Here is a 19,103-nt window from a genome sequence, read left to right as displayed (position 1 = left end):
CTTGTTTAGGTGTTGCAGCCTCTGGGGCCTTTTAAAAAAGGTGTGTATATGTAATGACAGACCATGTGACATTAGGATTGCACACAGGTGGACATCATTTCACTAATTATGTGACTTCACATCAAATGTAGGTTAATAAAACATTGAACTTAAGGCTGTAATGTAACAAAATAGGTAAAAAGTCAAGGGGGTTGAATACTTTTGCAGGGCACTGTATATTGTTTAACCCCCTAACGACAGCATTATGGTCTATGCAGTCATGTAGAGCAGGGCTTTAATGCCTGTTGACAGCGTAGGACGTCATGATTTAAAGTACCGAAAAGGTAGAGAGGATATGCACAAACTATCCGGGAAGTACTCCCATCAGGGTGCTCCAAACAGGCAGGGCAACAAACGCAGGAAAGATTCAATAGAACAATATAGAACGGGGCACACCTGGAGGTTTCTTCAGTAGGCAGCTTTATTATAAAGTGCAGAACAAAAACAACGTTTTGGCTCCTTGGTTAGACTTGAAAAGGCTCCAGGGAACCAAAACATTGTTTTTGTTCTGCACTTTATAATAAATTTGCCTACTGTAGAAATCACCAGGTGTGCCCTGATCTACATGGTTCTATTGAATTATTTTCTTTCTTGGACAATTTTTATTGTGTCATTTCCATTACAAGAATTACATAGTAAAATGCAGAGCAGCCAAACTTCTTGACAAATATTGCAACCAAGGATTAACAGTATGGAAGTAGACCAAACATACGGCACCCCTGCCCTCTCCATTGCCGGCACCGTCAACTGGTACCCTCATGTACACCATATGCCAGTGTGTTTGTTAGGGCTATGTTCATGGCCTCATTGCTAAATCTGTCTGGAATACTAACACGTTTCAAGTGAGAATTGCAAGGAAACATATAAACCTATATACATAGAAACACATTTACAAGTGGGAGAAGGGCGACGTGTCGTGTTGTGCTGTTAAGTCTGTCCACTGTTTCCAACCGGAGAACAAAAGTACCTACATTTCTACTGACGGCAGCCAAGGTGGATTTCCCAACTGGGAGGTACAGGATGATCTACCCTTGTAAGCCATATATGCTTTTTTTTTCCCATTGGTGTGGTGTGAAGATTATGCGGAGATCAGTTTGCCATTCTTGTTTATGTGGGGCCTGAATGTTATTGGGTGTGGTGTTCAGGAGGGCATAGCTAATAGACAATGTTTTCTTGGGTGTGATGGAAACCAGACAGGCCCCTTCAAATTTAGTGAGGGTACCTATTAAATTCAGTCCAGTGACTGCTGGTGACTCTGTAGGACAGATTTTACCTGTAGGTAGGAGAACACCGTGTTGGATGGCAAGCTGTATCTAGTTTGCAGCTCTCGGTGTTGTATGAACTTGCCAGCCTCATAAAGCTGGTAGAGATGGGCACAGACCCTAGCCAACCAGGGTCTATGGTCAAAGGATGTGTTTGTTATGTGCAGGCTTGGTATCAGGGAGGCAAATGACCAGGTCCCCGTTGAACATAACCTGATCCTCTCTAAGTCCCATATTTGTAGCAGCAACTTTGAAGTCTGCAACATGTTTGGCAATGTGGGGTACAGTGTTTTGGGTATCCAGAAAAGGTGACATTGCGTTTTGGTTCACCCACTGGGATTCTATTACAACCCACTGCGGGGGGATATCTTTGAGGGTGTCATCACTATGGTTGCCAAAATAGCAGCTGGATAGTGTAGGGTAACGTTTGGCATGTCAATGCCACCCTCTATCTGCGGTCTAGAGAGAATCTTTGCATTAACTCTGCTCCTACGTCCGTTCCAGACAAAGTTGAGGAATAAATTTTTTATTGCTTTTCAGTATGCTGCTGGTAGGGGTATTTGCAAAGTTCGGAATAGATATTGTAATTTTGGCAACACTGAAATCTTGAGGGCGCGCTCTGTCCCACCCATGATATGAATTTGCCTTCCCAGGATTTGAGGGTGTTAGTCATGTCGTAAAGGTAAGGGCACGTAGTTTAGATCGTGCAGTCGGTCTGGGTTTTTTGACATACAATAGGGGCGATAACGGACAACCCTGCCGTGACCAGTTTGTAATTACAAACAAGTCTCTCACGAACCCTACATTTAGAATCCGAGCCTCCGGGGAGCTATATAATGCCCTGACCACCGCTATGAACTCTTCTGGTACTTCAACCTTGGCCTGGACCACCTCCAAGAATCTCCAATGGAGACGGTCAAAGGCCTATTCTGCGTCCAGAGACAGCTGCAGCTTTGTGCGCTACCCATATGGTCTGAGGGGACATGTTGGGTGTGTTGTTTTCCCTAAAATAGTCCTCTAGGGAGCATCCCAGTTCCTGGGTGAAAGTGTCATCAACATTAAGCCTCCAGGGGATATGTTGTTTATAGGACTGGAGCATGGTCTGACCATGTCTGATCACCTATTGTACAGTCTACTTGATTCAGGGCTATGCCCTGCATAAGGAAGGTGTCTATACGAGAGCAGGAACTATGTACAGCTGAGTAGAAAGTGTATGGCCTGTCTATGGGGTGGTGGAGCCCCCACACATCGTAGAGATTATGGAGGGAAAGTAGTTAATGTATTGCTTTACATTGTCGGTTTAAGGGTCTGTGTCGTGTGCTCTTGGACGATAAGGTCGTACCTATAGACTGTAAGCTCGTTTGAGCAGGGTCCTCTTCAACCTATTGTTCCTGTAAGTTTTCTTGTAATTGTCCTATTTAGTGTTACATCCCCCCTATCATAATATTGTAAGTGCTACGGAATCTGTTGGCGCTATATAAATGGCAATAATAATAATAATAATAATAATAATAATAATAATAATAATATAGTTTTGCATTAACCCCTTAAGACCGCAGCCAAATGTACAAGTTGTGAACCAAAAAAAATGTAAACAAACCACAGATTTTGACTATATGTCTGTTCAACAATAATTTACCTCTTTCATATTAAATGCACCCACACTTATTATATATCATTTTGTTCAGGGGAAACAGGGCTTTCATTTAACATCAAATATTTAGGCATGGAACATAACGTAATATGAATAAAATATAAAAAAAATGAGAGAAAATATGATTTTTTTTAAATTTTCTTAGTTCTATGTGACATTCTAACTGTGAATGTCATAATACTGTTTGCTTTTACTGCAATAAAATACACATATTTGTATTCAGCGATGTCTCACGTGTAAAACAGTACCCCCTATGTACAGGTTTTATGGTGTTTTGGGAAGTTACAGGGTCAAATATAGCATGTTACACTTTTCAGTTTTTTCACATTGAAATTTGCCAGTTTGGTTATGTTGCCTTTGAGACTGTATGGTAGCCCAGGAATGAAAATTACCCCCATGATGGCATACCATTTGCAAAAGTAGACAACCCAAGGTATTGCAAATGGGGTATGTCCAGTCTTTTTTAGTAGCCACTTGGTCACAAACACTAGCCAAAGTTAACGTTAATATTTGTTTGTGTGTGAAAAATGCAAAAAACTAATTTGAAAGCCAATTTTGGCCAGTGTTTGTGACTAAGTGGCTACTAAAAAAGACTGAACATACCCCATTTGCAATACCTTGGGTTGTCTACTTTTGCAAATGGTATGCCATTATGGAGGTAATTCTTATTTCTGGGCTACTATACGGTCTCAAAGCCAATGTAACCAATCTGGCGAATTTCATTATGAAAAAACTGAAACGCAAGCCTTATATTTGACTCTGTAACTTTTGAAAACACCATAAAACCTGTACATGAGGGGTACTGTTATACTCAGGAGACTTTGCTGAACACAAATATTTGTGTTTCAAAACAGTAAAAAGTATGACAGCAAAAATATCGTCAGTGTAAGTGCCGTTTGTGTGCGAAAAATGCAATAAATTTCACTTTCCCTGACGATATCATTGTTGTAATAAATTTTACGGTTTTGAAACACAAATATTTGTATTCAGCGATGTCTCCCGAGTAAAACAGTACCCCCCATGTACAGGTTTTATAGTGTCATGGAAAGTTATAGGGTTAAATATAGTGCTAGCAAATTAAATTCCCTATACTTTCTGCCTGGGTTGTTAGGCAGGTCCTGCAAATTGTAATTAATAAAAGGACCTAATTATGTAAAATTATTACATAAATATATATGTAAAATTATTATATATACACGTGTGTGTATATATATATATATATGTATATATATGTATATAATTTTTTTACTATTATTTTTTATTTATATATAGTTATACATATAGTGATGTATACGTATATACTTGGGTATATACATATATATATTATTTTGTTCTACGTGTATTTTGATATATATATATATATATATATATATATATTTATTAATATAAAAATACAGTTAGAACGAAATTACACACATATATATTTTTAATTTTTTTTTAATTTTTTTTTTTTTACGTATTTACATATTTTTTATTATAATATATATATATATATATATATATAATTATAATTATGTATATATTTAATCAATATCCTTCTACGTGTATTTTGATATTAATATATATATATATATATATATATATAAATATTAAAATACACTTAGTGTATGTGTAAATGTGTGCGTATATATATATATATATTATATATAGATCATATATATAATATATATAAATTAAGTAAGTGTATTTTATTTTTAACTTTAATTTTTATTGTTTTTTACTTTAAGGGGTTAATAGGGGAGGAGAGGGGCAGAGACAGTGTCAGCCAGTGATTTTACATCACTGGCTGACACACAGGATCAGTGATCACAGTGACAGGCTGCCACTGTGATCACCTCCTGCAGATCGCGGTAATTGGCCACAGGGGGAGTGCCTGGGTGGCCAGGCATGCCCCCCACCGCGATCTGCAGGGGGATCCTGATTGGAGTTACTATGGGTCAGCCAATAGGCTGACACATAGTAACTCTGATCGCAGTGACAGGCTGTCACTGCGATCAGATCGCAGGGAGAGGCTGTCTCTGCATTCAGATCGCAGAGACAGCCTCTCCCTGCGATCAGACTCTGCAGATCGCGGTCACTGACCGCAGGGGGACTGCCTGGGGGGCCAGGCATGTCCCCCGACCGCGATCTGCACAGTGAAAACGCGGCCGGCTCCATGTGTCAGCCGATTTTAAAATCGGCTGACACATGGTAAATACCGATCGCAGTGACAGCCTGTCACTGCGATCGGAAGCTGCAGACCGCGGTCCCCAGGCACAAGGGGGCTGCCTGGGGGGCCAGGCATGCCCCCCGACCGCGATCTGCAGCGGCCATGTGCCGCCGGCCACGTGGGGCTGAAGACCGCCCAGGACGTACCATGCCGTCCTGCGGCGTTTAGAGCCGCCCAAATAAGGACGGCATGGTACGTCCTGCGGTCTTAAGGGGTTAAGTACATGGTTAAAATCCCCACATATGATGAGGATTCCTTTCTGTAATTTGGATAAATTTAGTAAGATTTGGTGCAAGAACTTCCTCTGATTCATGTTGGGTGCATAGATGTTAGCTATCGTATCTGTAATGTTGTTGATCGTGCCTACCAGGAAGGCGTATCGTCCCTGCTCATTAACATCGTGGGCGAGGACGTTAAGGGATGCCCCCCTGTGAACCAGGATCGATGCACCTCTTCCATTTAGTTGGTAGGTGGCATGGAATTGTGTGGGGAAGTCCCCCTGCAATATCGGAGGGAAATCATACTTCCTGAAGTGGATTTCCGGCAGCCAGTATGTCCGCCTCTAGTTCCCTAGCCTCCCTTCGTAATAAGTGCCTTTTCGCGTGGATGTTCAAGCCTTTTACGTTAAGTGAGCAAATTTTCATGGGGGTTTGAATGGGAATTGGCTGATTAGTGTAGTCTTGTTTGGTAAATTAAGGGGAGAGGCCGCCCTTCCCAGCACAATCGAACCGGACACCTCGTCCCAAGTTGGTGTAATCGGTTGGGATACCTGAAGATGGCGGCAAGCGGGAAATACTCCCCTTAGAGGCGGTGATAACCGTCAAGGTATTAGGTGGACATAGTGTAGGGAGGCACAGAGGTTTGGTGCCTCGGAGGTTGAAGGTTCTATTGAAATATATATAAAACATATATATAATTTTTTACAAGGAGGAGTCAGTGACCGCACCTGTACTGTTGGGAGTTGGAGTCTGGTGGCTTCCAATGGTCGTCACTGCTGGTCCAACTGCTAAGGAGGATGGCCGTGGCTCCCCTTTACCTGCCAATTCTGATTCTAAACACAATCAAAGGCTGTTAGCAAAACAAAACACAAATATAACATCTTTATAACATCTTTATAAAAAGGAAGACAAAACAACAAGACAAGATCTTACCCCAGCACACAACTGCTTGCAGTGGGAATAGTTGTTAGACTGCAACTCCCAAAATCTTCTGCCAGCTACTTGCTATATTTAAGGGCGTCAAGAGTTGCAACAGGACCATGTATGTGTCATCCCTTGCACTAGGGCAATATGCTACTCCAGGGATAGGCAACCTTCGACACACCAGATGTTGTAGACTTAATAATCTTGCAGCCCTCATGCTGTCAAAGACTCAAGGTAGATGTAGTTCACAACATCTGGAGTGATGGTGTTTGCCTGCAACTGCTCTAGTCAAAAGGGACAATATCCCGATATTTGAAAAGTTTTGAAATTTTAAATATGTTATTCATAATAAAAAAAATGTAAAATAAATACTGCCATTATCCATCATTTAAATCTGCACCACTTGACTAATAAGAAAAAGGATATGTGAATTATTATTCCTGAAGGGCATCAGCTGTAATTGACCTAATTGCATTGAGCATTCTTACTGCAGAGTAAAAGCCAGACACCTCTACGAGCATGTTCTAGCCAGGCACCTCTACGAGCATGTTCTAGCCAGGCACCTCTACGAGCATGTTCTAGCCAGGCACCTCTACGAGCATGTTCTAGCCAGGCACCTCTACGAGCATGTTCTAGCCAGGCACCTCTACGAGCATGTTCTAGCCAGGCACCTCTACGAGCATGTTCTAGCCAGGCACCTCTACGAGCATGTTCTAGCCAGGCACCTCTACGAGCATGTTCTAGCCAGGCACCTCTACGAGCATGTTCTAGCCAGGCACCTCTACGAGCATGTTCTAGCCAGGCACCTCTACGAGCATGTTCTAGCCAGGCACCTCTACGAGCATGTTCTAGCCAGGCACCTCTACGAGCATGTTCTAGCCAGGCACCTCTACGAGCATGTTCTAGCCAGGCACCTCTACGAGCATGTTCTAGCCAGGCACCTCTACGAGCATGTTCTAGCCAGGCACCTCTACGAGCATGTTCTAGCCAGGCACCTCTACGAGCATGTTCTAGCCAGGCACCTCTACGAGCATGTTCTAGCCAGGCACCTCTACGAGCATGTTCTAGCCAGGCACCTCTACGAGCATGTTCTAGCCAGGCACCTCTACGAGCATGTTCTAGCCAGGCACCTCTACGAGCATGTTCTAGCCAGGCACCTCTACGAGCATGTTCTAGCCAGGCACCTCTACGAGCATGTTCTAGCCAGGCACCTCTACGAGCATGTTCTAGCCAGGCACCTCTACGAGCATGTTCTAGCCAGGCACCTCTACGAGCATGTTCTAGCCAGGCACCTCTACGAGCATGTTCTAGCCAGGCACCTCTACGAGCATGTTCTAGCCAGACACCTCTACGAGCATGTTCTAGCCAGACACCTCTACGAGCATGTTCTAGCCAGACACATCTACGAGCATGTTCTAGCCAGACACATCTACGAGCATGTTCTAGCCAGACACATCTACGAGCATGTTCTAGCCAGACACATCTACGAGCATGTTCTAGCCAGACACATCTACGAGCATGTTCTAGCCAGACACATCTACGAGCATGTTCTAGCCAGACACATCTACGAGCATGTTCTAGCCAGACACATCTACGAGCATGTTCTAGCCAGACACATCTACGAGCATGTTCTAGCCAGACACATCTACGAGCATGTTCTAGCCAGACACATCTACGAGCATGTTCTAGCCAGACACATCTACGAGCATGTTCTAGCCAGACACATCTACGAGCATGTTCTAGCCAGACACATCTACGAGCATGTTCTAGCCAGACACATCTACGAGCATGTTCTAGCCAGACACATCTACGAGCATGTTCTAGCCAGACACATCTACGAGCATGTTCTAGCCAGACACATCTACGAGCATGTTCTAGCCAGACACATCTACGAGCATGTTCTAGCCAGACACATCTACGAGCATGTTCTAGCCAGACACATCTACGAGCATGTTCTAGCCAGACACATCTACGAGCATGTTCTAGCCAGACACATCTACGAGCATGTTCTAGCCAGACACATCTACGAGCATGTTCTAGCCAGACACATCTACGAGCATGTTCTAGCCAGACACATCTACGAGCGTGTTCTAGCCAGACACATCTACGAGCGTGTTCTAGCCAGACACATCTACGAGAATGTTCTAGCCAGACACATCTACGGGAATGTTATAGCCAATCTCCCATGTTTCTGTAACCCATGGCACGTTGTAAAGGAAGTACTGGAAAAATGTTTAATATTTACCTGGCATTGGGACAGTTTGTGATGGCATCGTGCAGCTCACTGGTGGATCCAAGGGTATAGGCTGGTAAATGGAGTCCACTGGATTTATGGTGCTCTGAGAGAGACAATAAAAGATATGTACATGATCAGACAGAGCAGCTGTACGTCACAACTAGAGGGATTTTTCGACTGTACTGCAAGGAGAAAAGGCAGGAACACTGCACACCCACAACTAGAGGCACCACTTGATCTTACTGGGAGGAGATCAAGAGGACAAGTAAAGGCACTGCTGGATCCACCTACACATTCAGAAGACTTGAACTACTAAACAAATTCAGGAACAGTCAGAGGTAGGATGACACAGCCTTATTAGCAGTTTTCACAACACAAGAGAAAGGAACATTATAGAAATGCATAAGAAGGCAAACATGTTTTAAGGTGAAGATAAAAAAGTGTGTTCCTGCTTGTTGTAGACTGGTTGTGTCAGAGAAAGCAATTGATATATAATAAGATTATATTTTTTAACAAAGTACAGTAATTTAAGTAAAGCTGCAGAAAGTTACCTACTTATTACAATGAAGATTAATTTATGTTACATTAAACCTACTAAGGGTCTCTTGTCTTGGTAGTACAATCACTTCAAGAGACCAAAATCTTACTTTTTTCCTTAGAACAGTTTGGCAGGTGTGTGCATTACAGTGCTCCACAGGGCTGCTATAAACGGATATATTAATTTTTGTAACTAAAAAAACACGTTGTAATGGAGTTAAATAACTGGTAACATTTATGGAATAATTTAGGTTTTTTTGCTTCCTTTACCAGTATAGGGAGTAATGACTGATGTTTCTATGTGGAAGCAGAATGCGCATTCTGCGCTGTACGGCCTGGATCAGCAATGTGTACGCAGTCTATTATTGTGCAAGAGATGCCGCTTACATTTCCCATTTGTGTCGCCACCGATATTTCATGTACATATAAGAAAGGGTAATAAAAGGCAACTTACAAAGATAGGCAGCTACACACAATCCAAATATATACACATATACATATATATATATTTTTTCTATTTTGTGTTGGCTATATATATATATATATATATATATATATATATATATATATATATATATATATATATATATATACACACATATACATATACATACATACATACACATACATACATACAAGTAGTGTTGCACTCACTGTGGACAATATTTAATGCCGGGTGCTTGTCTGGCAAAAATATAAAGAAGAAGGTAGATAGCACTCCACGGACTCAATTTGCAAAAATAAAAATTAACTTTTAATGCTCCAAGTTAAAAAAAATCGACGTTTCAGTCTGACCAATCAGACTGAAACGTCGATTTTTTTTTTTTTTAACTTGGAGCATTAAAAGTTAATTTTTATTTTTACAAATTGAGTCCGTGGAGTGCTATCTACTCTATATATATATATATATATATATATATATATCCAAAACAAAATAGAAAAAAATAAACAAATAGTCAAATATAAAAAGTTTCTGTTGACACAGAGATACTGTGTAATAGAACTGCTCTATTACATGCAATCCCGTTACAACCATCATCTTACACTATTCATTCATGAAAATATATGAATGAAGCTACTCTATGAGCAAATAGCTGTCACAGCTGTCCATACTCGACATGCCACTTTATTTTAAATAAGCGGACTATATATAGACTGGAATCATTCTGTCATGGACATTAAAGGGTTAACATCTAAAGTGGAACTTCTAAGCCATTGGCAAAACAATGATTCACAGAAAGGGCTCTAATGCACATTAGAACAGGATTTAACAAATCCACTGATCTAAAGAGTTAAACAAACCTCACTCCCCCAGAATATATACCGTGTTGGTCCAGCAGGATTGCTGGATGGAGCATTGAAAGGGAACTAAACATAATAAGTGAGATTCACAGCAAAAATTGTTGAGTAACATTTAGCAAATAAACCTTGTAGTGGTAATTAGAGCAAATTGGGATAAATAAGAGCATCAGGTGAATGGTTTGGGAAGTCTGAGATCACAGAAATGTATTGAAGAAAAGAAAAACCATAAACATTGGTTCTAAACCTGGAGCAATCACCAAGGAAACCAATAGATTGTGCTTGACGATTTTTCCCACATGTAAAACTTTGTTAAAGGGACACTGTAGGCACCCAGAGCACTTCAGCGCATTGAAGTGGTCTGGTGCAATGTCCCATGTCCCTTAACCCTACAGTGGTAATTATTGCAGTTGCTCTACCAGACAGCCAATAGAGGGACTTCTGGAATCCAAATGGACCTTTGGTCCGTTATCGGACGCTGGACGTCCTCACGCTCTGCATGAGGACTTCCAGCGTCAGTTTTTCCCCCCTCAGGTAAGCATTTAATAATGATTTCCTATGAGGAGATACTAATGCGAGTGCGGCCATTGCCACACATGCGCATTAGGTCTCAACCACAGGCTGAAGTTGGCGGGGAGAAGCGTGGTAAGTGACTCATGGGGTTTTTATGGCACTAAAGAATCCCTCTTATGTGTTCACAACTATTCCCCAAGAACCACTCACACGGTTATTACTAACAGAACTCAAACTTAAGGCCAGATTAGCTGAACTGAAAGCATAGCGGACTTAGAGAATGTTTCCAGTTCGGCTATTTTGACCTTAAATTTGAAACTCACTGAGTTCTCACTGTAGTGAATGGCTGTCAGACACAGAGATGCATCGTATGAAACTATGTGACTTGGTCTTGTAGTGCTTGGTGAGGATAACGGTCTGCTCCTATTGATGTTTTGGGTCTATAAATGATAACACTATATTCAGTATACAGTTGGTTATCCAATTTGTATCTGTTCATACATGTCACATAAACCAATTTATTTTAACAAACCCTGATGGTGTGGCAAATCCACAAGCAGATTCCTAGGTGTGTTATATACATTACATATAAGGCGACACAGAGGAATCTAAACGGTTATTGCTTTTCCATAGAATAACAATCATTTTACATCTTAACATTATGCAACATGTGTTCCCTTTAACAATACACATACTGGGTAATTCCCAAATCCAAAATATTAGGGGTGCTGCAGGATGGATTTCCTGTTGACCTAGAAGACTCTTGTTCTATTCAATAATTTTTTTATAAAAAGGAGAATGAAATGTGTAAATTAAGCACAAAATCAGTCCCATTTTAGCATAGTTTGTGAAAATGCATCAATTATTCCCTTTACCACTAAATCAACTCATACAAGATAATTTGATCGAAAGTATAATTTACATTGCCCTCGGGGAAGACAGAGCGAATATTCCTTAAAAAACCCTATAACCAACACCAATTACACAAGGGTACATTTCCAATACTGACCAAATAGAGTGAAAGCAAAATACTAAAATAGGACAGTAAAGAGAATTCAGTAACTTTGTATGTATATTGTAGATGGATAAAAGCTAAAATGTACACCTTAAAAGTGATCACTACAATCACCATAACCCCATACAGTATGCTTGGCGACCCCCCTTTTGTAAGTAGTCAAACCGTTTTAGAATGGTTCGCCTTCTTACCCGGAGTCTGACGGGTGCCTATGCCCACCTCCATTACTCCCCAGCAGTACAGGGCTCAGATCATTAAACTGCAAGAGTTTACAGCTGTGTCTCCTTTTTCTGTCCTGCACATTTGAAGTTTGAGTTAAGATTGCTCTTCTTTCCACAAACTCTAATTTCACTATATTTTTAAGAGGAACTGCCAGTTTGGGTGCAGCAGCACACGTCTCACAGAACATAAGCCATTAGTAGTAGTTTGTTTGTTACTTAAGTTGTTGGAAAGAACATGCCTTTTTTTCTCTGATTTGAAGGCACAGTCTGGCATTCTATGTAAATCAATCTCCTTCCCACGATTCCATGTGCATAGATTGGTGAAAGGGTGTTATTTATTCCAGAGAATACCTTTCACTATAAACACTTCAAACAGCTTTTTAGGTGGTATGATTCAAAGGTGACATTTACTTTTGTGATTACTTTGGAAGTCATTTAACACTGTCAGTAAATGTTAATGTAATTTGTTACCTGTGCCAAATAAGCTTAGCCAGCATCTTAAGTGAGTTATATGACATATGACATAGGCAAGCTGAGTTTGAGTAATATTTTCCAAAAATATTTTACTCAATTCCAACAGCACACTGTTAAATTAAATTATATTTCTTTCCAAGTGGAATCTTGTCATACACATACATTTGCAAATGCCCCCTTTAAATAATAGGTATGGGGACACTTTGGAGGTCCATTAATGCAACTGACATGGTTATAAGCTTGGCCCCAGGTCCCATGGGATCCTGTAGTTCATTACATGTTATGGCCACTTGATCGATTTTATTGTCGCTAAGCTATATGTGTGGATTAAATCTGGAAGAACTTTGAATTTGGAACAAAGCAAATCAAACACTAAGAACTTGGATTCATCGCATCCCCAAAATTAAACTGGAGACCACCATCCCTGCTTTACTGCGAGTGCTGATTTTGCAGGGGAGGTGAAGAATGCTAAATTAAAGGAGGGGGAGGAAGATCATTTCGTTAGGTTCAGGTGAGTTCTGTAGATAGAAAGGGAAGTAGAACATTAGGTGTAAACTTACTATAAGTCCATCTGCGTGCTTGTCCTCATTAGTTTGATCCTTAAGAAAAGAAATGTTAAGAAGGTGAACATGCAGTAAAGGTTAGGGCAGGTACAACAGCTTCTGAACCAGGAAGTGAACAAAGATTGCATCATCTTCTACAGATAAAATGTTATGGTCAACGTAAGCAGCAATAGTGTAACACGGAAAGACATTAACACAGCAATCCCTTCCAAGAGAAGCACTTTACCCAAGCCTAGATCCATTAGAAGAAAGGTGTTTTATGGAGAATTCCTAAAGTACGCATCCACTTATGGATAAACAGTGGAGACGCACTAAAACGTAATGGCCAATAAAAGCTAGGTTTGTGTATATATGTAGCAGATGCATTCATTAAATGAAGTAACATCACAGAGAAACTCAACCAGACCATGTATTCTATGAGACGCACTCAGAGTCTAAATAAGTGATGAGACAAACACAAAAAGAGCCAGGAACAGGCATCATTAAAAGGGATAAATAACTTCAATACGGTTGTTACATTCTGGTCTTTGGAATCTTTACCTGCTTGACCGGTGAAATGTATGAATCCCAGCAGTTACAGCCTATCACCACCATCCTAGTTCAACAAAACAGATACTGTAAAGAGTACATTCCGTGTTATCAGAGGGGCAGAGGGAAAGTTTTCTCTTGACAAAACCTGGGGCTTTTTCCTGGGATTCAACCACTCTCAAACAATATGACAGAACAAAAAAAAAGTAAAATAAAATAAAGAAGCGGCATTGAGCCAAGAGACTCCTGGCATAGAGTAGTGGTTGTGCTGCTCAGATGGGTCCCTTTAAATGGATTCTCTAAGCACCACAACTGTACATCTCTCTTGAGACGTTTCTCTGATTTCTGCATCCTCCTCCTCTTTTATGGATACCTAGCCAAATGTTTGCTTTTGCTGGACTATCGCCTTATCTGTGCATCTCCCCATTCCATAAATGTATTGCAGGTATATTTGACCCTATTATATCGCTCTCTCCCACAGTTTTAGCTAAAACTTACCCTTCTTCAGATCAGAAGAAAACTCAACAACTTCTCATCCTCCGTAATCTCTGTCTAGGAGACTCTACACTTTCCTGGTTCTCCTCCTACCTCTCCCACCACACATTCAGAGTTTCTTTTTCTGGCTCTTCCTCTCCTCTGAAACCCCTCCCTGTCAGAGTTCTCAAAGGATTTGTCCTTGCTCCCCTACTGTTCTCAATCTAGACTACCTCCCTCGATAAACCCATCAGTTGTTTTGGCTTCCATTATCAATTCTATGTGGATGACACACCAATGTATCTGTCCTCTCCTGTACTCTCGCTGTCTTTCTTGACTTGTTTCTCTGATTGCCTTTCTGCTATTTCCAACTGAATGGCAGCTCATTTCCTTAAACTTGTCCAAAACAGAGCTTCTTGTTTTTCGTCCCTCAAGACACTCCAGTGTGTCTCACTCCAAGTCAACGGCGCTACCATCACTTCTACCTCGCAGGCTTTCTGTGACCTCTCCATCGCTCAAGTACAGTCACTTGCCAAATGCTGCCGCTTCCATTTCAAAAACATAGCTCGCATGCGTCCTTATCCAACGCTAGATGCGGTCAGGGTGCTGTTCCATGCTGCTATCATCGCTGGCCTTGACTACTGCAATCCGCTTCTCAATGGTCTTAAGTGTTCCCAACTTGCCCCGTTACAATCGATAATGAATGCGACTGCAAGGCTAATCTTCCTATCCGCCAGCACCTCCCACACCTGCCCCCTCTGTCAGTCCTTACATTGGCTTCATGTAAGATATAGGGCTATATTTAAAATTCTGGTGCTTGCTTACAAATCTTTACATTACACTGTTCCTACCTATCCTCACTGATACAAAAGTATGTCCTGGGCCCTATGCTCTGCTGAAGATCTGCATCTATTACCTGTCCGTATCCATATCTCTGACGCTTGCCTTTCCTATGGAATTCCCTTCCCTGCTCTGTTAGACTCTCACCCACTCTCAGTTCCTTCAACAGATCATTAAAAACTCACTTCTTTAAGAAATCACATCAATTAAACGGTTAATAGACTTCTCTCCCCGCATTGTGGTTACCCTCCCTGCTTCCTATTCTGCAATCGTGTCATCCAAAACTAACCCTTCACTGTTCTAGCAACTTACTTTTTCCGCATACATGAAATACATCCTTCCCTTACCTCTTGTGCCAATTACCCCATTCACTATAGAACGTAAGCTCAGAGTAGGGCCCTCAACACCCTCTGTTCCTGTGCGTCCAGCTCATCTTGTTGCAATTACAGGTTTGTTAGTCCGTCTATTGTTCAGCGCTACGGAATTTGATGGCACTTTATAAATCGTAATATTACAGAAAGTTACTCCCGTCACTGTACCTTATGACAGCAGCAACAGACATAACCCAAAGAAAAAAATTAAATTAAAAATTCACTACAAGATCCAGAAGGGGGAGTAGTAGCCCAGAACGGACCAATAAGCGATACATACCAGAGCTAAGTTGCAATTGGCGTTTTCATATATCTTGCAGTTTTTAATATTTTTACAATATTGCAGTTCATTTCTCTATTTAAAGGAACACACAGAATTGAAGAAATAACTAATTAAGCCAAGTGTCTTTTAGTACATATGTATATATGACTGGTCTATGTACTACACTAAGATAGCGCTCCATTATTTTCTGTATATGCAATAAGTGTGTGTGGTTTGGGGAGAATTACACATTTAGTGTTGTAGCAGCTTTGTTTTATTGAAAAAAAAACAAAAAAAACTTCAAATTGGTATACTGATAGAATTGATAAGCATATTCCTCTTGATTAAAGCACACACAAATCTAAGTTTGTTTTATAAAATTAAAAATGTGCCCGGATCAATCACTTACTGAAAATTAATTACCCACCAACTATGGCCCCCTCCTTAAAAAGGCAGTTCATATGTGATTTACTGCCATGTTCCTAACCTTTTCTGGAATGGATGCATATTCAGTACATTGAATTGGCTTGGCAACACATTCATCAATTGTACGACTAAATAACTTAGGCACCAATTCTTCAATTGTAATATAATATATACTGAAATCAATTGTGAGAAACAGATTTATTAGACTACTCTCAGTGTTAAGTGGGTCTGCTTTGCTCTGGGGAAGGTGGTGTACTACATTAAACAATTTATTGTGGGAAGTTGCCTGGAATGGGATGGATGCTATGTGACTGTTCCAACCAACTGGCTCCCATAGAAGTTTTATTATGACATACCGCAAAGAAAGTAAATTTTGCTTATGTATTGACACACAAAACAAAAGACAGACAGATTAATGTCAAACACTCTAGATATACCATTCAAAGGCGGAATGACAATTTTTAAAAAAATAAAGCATTTTTAAAAATTACTTTCCAACTAATGGGATTACTTGCCAAAATCTGATCGGTCAGGAAATCAACTTTAACATTAGATGTTGGGCCAAAATAGGAAAACTGGACAAAGTGTGGCTATTTACTCTGAATCACTGACCGTTAACACTTCAACGAACAGGTCTGTGAAACCTGATATTTGTTGTGTGACTACATTGAATTATCTTCCTCAGGGTGTCATGGTCAAAGGGAAGTCACGTGTCTTCCACAACATTTATAACGGAATAACAAAAAAAAAATTACAAATTAGCAATATCAACTTTCCTTGCTGGTTGTAATGTGGCCATAATCTGTAAATTGGCATGCACTAAACACCCCTAAAAAGTGTCCGTGTTGCTTGTTAAAGGAAGGGAGAGGATTACAGAATCCAGTAAAAATTTACGTCAAGGGATAGGAGATATGAATCTCAAACCTAACTCATGGTTAAGTCTACAGGAAGAATATCAAGGCAAGCTTTGCAGCACAGTCAGCTGTGAGTGGCAAGTTAGTTTATTGATTGAGGTTTTGCAATAAAGTGAATTTCAGGAAGTAAATAAATACAGTATTGATGGTTCTCGATGTACGCGACTGCATTTCCCAGTCGTGCGGAGGATTAGAATATGGCTTATACAATTGCCTTGATTTAATGGAACATTTTACAAAGACTAGTTTACCATAAATGCAGTAGCTGGATTACGTTTAAAAGGGAGATGTAATTAGCAAAGCCATCGTCTAATTAATATGCAGGTGTTCTCTTAAAATAATTATCCTTTTGTTGGCTGATTTGCAGCCAGCATGTTTCCACATCTTATAAATGAGGTATTGTTTTAATTACTCACAAACCGACACTGCTTAGAATAGTAGTGAACAATGACATCAAAATAAGAGCCAATAACTAAAATAAGAAATAACTTTCACCATAAAATAGTTACCTACTGACTGGAGAAAATGTATTGAATCTGCCAGAAACAAACCAATTTCACCACTAGCACGTAACCGGTTACATGGTTTACCCTGCACTTCTGCTTGGTGAATAGTCTTTGATAACGGATTGTCTTTAATAACCGATAGACTGATTTCTTTGTGGCTCTCGAGGTTCACTGGCACTTGTAGATAAGGTTGGTTCTCTTTACCCCATTGTGTAAAGCCAGACAATGCCTGTGTCTTTTCTAAGCCAAAAACTCAGATACAATATTTCAGGTGCATGGACACTAGAGCACTGCAAGACAAAATGGCTTAGTCGAACTTTTCCCCCACCAAAATAGAAAGTTTTTCAGGACAAAAGAATGTCAGCAGAATTTCTTAACCAAGATTCAGATTAGCGTGCCAAATAAGAACAGAACAAAATAAAGGATGCAAAAATGGGCCATTCTTCTGCAAAATATATACATAATATATTATGTAGTGCACTGATAAGAGCATTGAATGCGATTTGGTTAACAAATCAAGCGATAAAAAGAAAGTAACAGGATTAGCAGTAAAAATTAAATTATAATAGCCAACAGAGAAACAGAGAGGACATATTGTTGTGGGGCTCCGCATCCAGACTAAAAGAAACAGATTTTACCCACGGAAAAACTAATCTTTAGTTGAGACATTATTACCCCCCCTACCAGAAGACAAAATGGGGCGCAAAAATAAGAGACACCAGCACCCAGAAGCTCCCAGTCTGCAGGACATCAGGCTATCCTTTGAGAGGCCAGCACCGCAGACGCCTCCAAAGATGGCGCCCGAAGCCCAAAGTGAATCAGAGGTGTCTGATGGGCTTCAGGAGGGAGATTATTTTACCTCGCCACGATCTGGAGGTGTCTACCAAGCATCTGACTCGGATGAGGACTCATACCCATTCACGAAGGGAGACATCAAAAAACTCCTCACAGCCTCCGGCAAGTCTCGAAGTCGGCTCTACAGGAAGTTCAGGCTGAGATGGGAATTGTCCACCAGAAAGCGCAAGTGGTGGAGGAGCAGGAGGCTGCCAGAGACTGACAACTGCGGGCTGCCAGTTCACAAATTGAAGCCCTTTCCTCCCAAGTACAGTGGCTCAGCTGAGCAGTAAACACGCTGGAGACGTGCCACAGGCGCCGTAACATACGCCTCAGAGGGATCCCTGAGACGGTCGGCGGCGAGAGGCTACTGCAATTTACCAAAAGCCCAATTGCAACTGTGGGTGTCAGAGCGAGCACAGACCCCCCCCCCCCAGTCAGTATTTTGAGTGAGCAAATCCGCTACGGCGCCAGAGGGAGGCCCCAGAGACACCATTGACATAACACGAGATGTAGCAGTGAGGAATGCTATACTAAACTACTCCAGAGCTCAGGGATCTATATCCTTTGATGGTTGCACAGTGCCTGTTTACGGCGACATCCCCTTCTCTGATCTGGTGGAAAGAAGGAAATTGGCACCAGTAGCTAAAAGACTCAGAGACTGTTCCATAAAATACAGACAGGATTTGAAGGGTCCCTTGTGGCCACACATGGAGAAGAGTTCCATACCTTGACGTCGGCGGATGACCCGGAGATATTCTTCAGGGATCTGGGTCTGCGTCTG

General features: G+C 41.0%; 1 protein-coding gene across 3 annotated transcripts in view; it reads right to left on the bottom strand.

Moving 5' to 3' along the window:
* OSBPL9 (oxysterol binding protein like 9) overlaps nt 1-19,103 on the bottom strand; it is a 95,701-nt gene that overhangs the window by 21,680 nt on the left and 54,918 nt on the right. For 2 of the 3 annotated variants that reach the window (XM_063427808.1, XM_063427810.1), the window contains 3 exons: nt 13,162-13,200; nt 8,552-8,645; nt 6,111-6,215 (listed from right to left, as the gene is read on the bottom strand). In XM_063427808.1, the coding sequence (XP_063283878.1) occupies nt 6,111-6,215; nt 8,552-8,645; nt 13,162-13,200 (238 nt within the window). The remainder of the gene's footprint in view (nt 1-6,110; nt 6,216-8,551; nt 8,646-13,161; nt 13,201-19,103) is intronic. The other variant, XM_063427809.1, reaches the window with a different exon arrangement.

Source organism: Pelobates fuscus, chromosome 7 (genome assembly GCF_036172605.1).
Source record: "Pelobates fuscus isolate aPelFus1 chromosome 7, aPelFus1.pri, whole genome shotgun sequence".
Lineage (NCBI taxonomy): Eukaryota > Metazoa > Chordata > Amphibia > Anura > Pelobatidae > Pelobates > Pelobates fuscus.
This window is presented reverse-complemented; position numbering and strand designations above follow the sequence as displayed.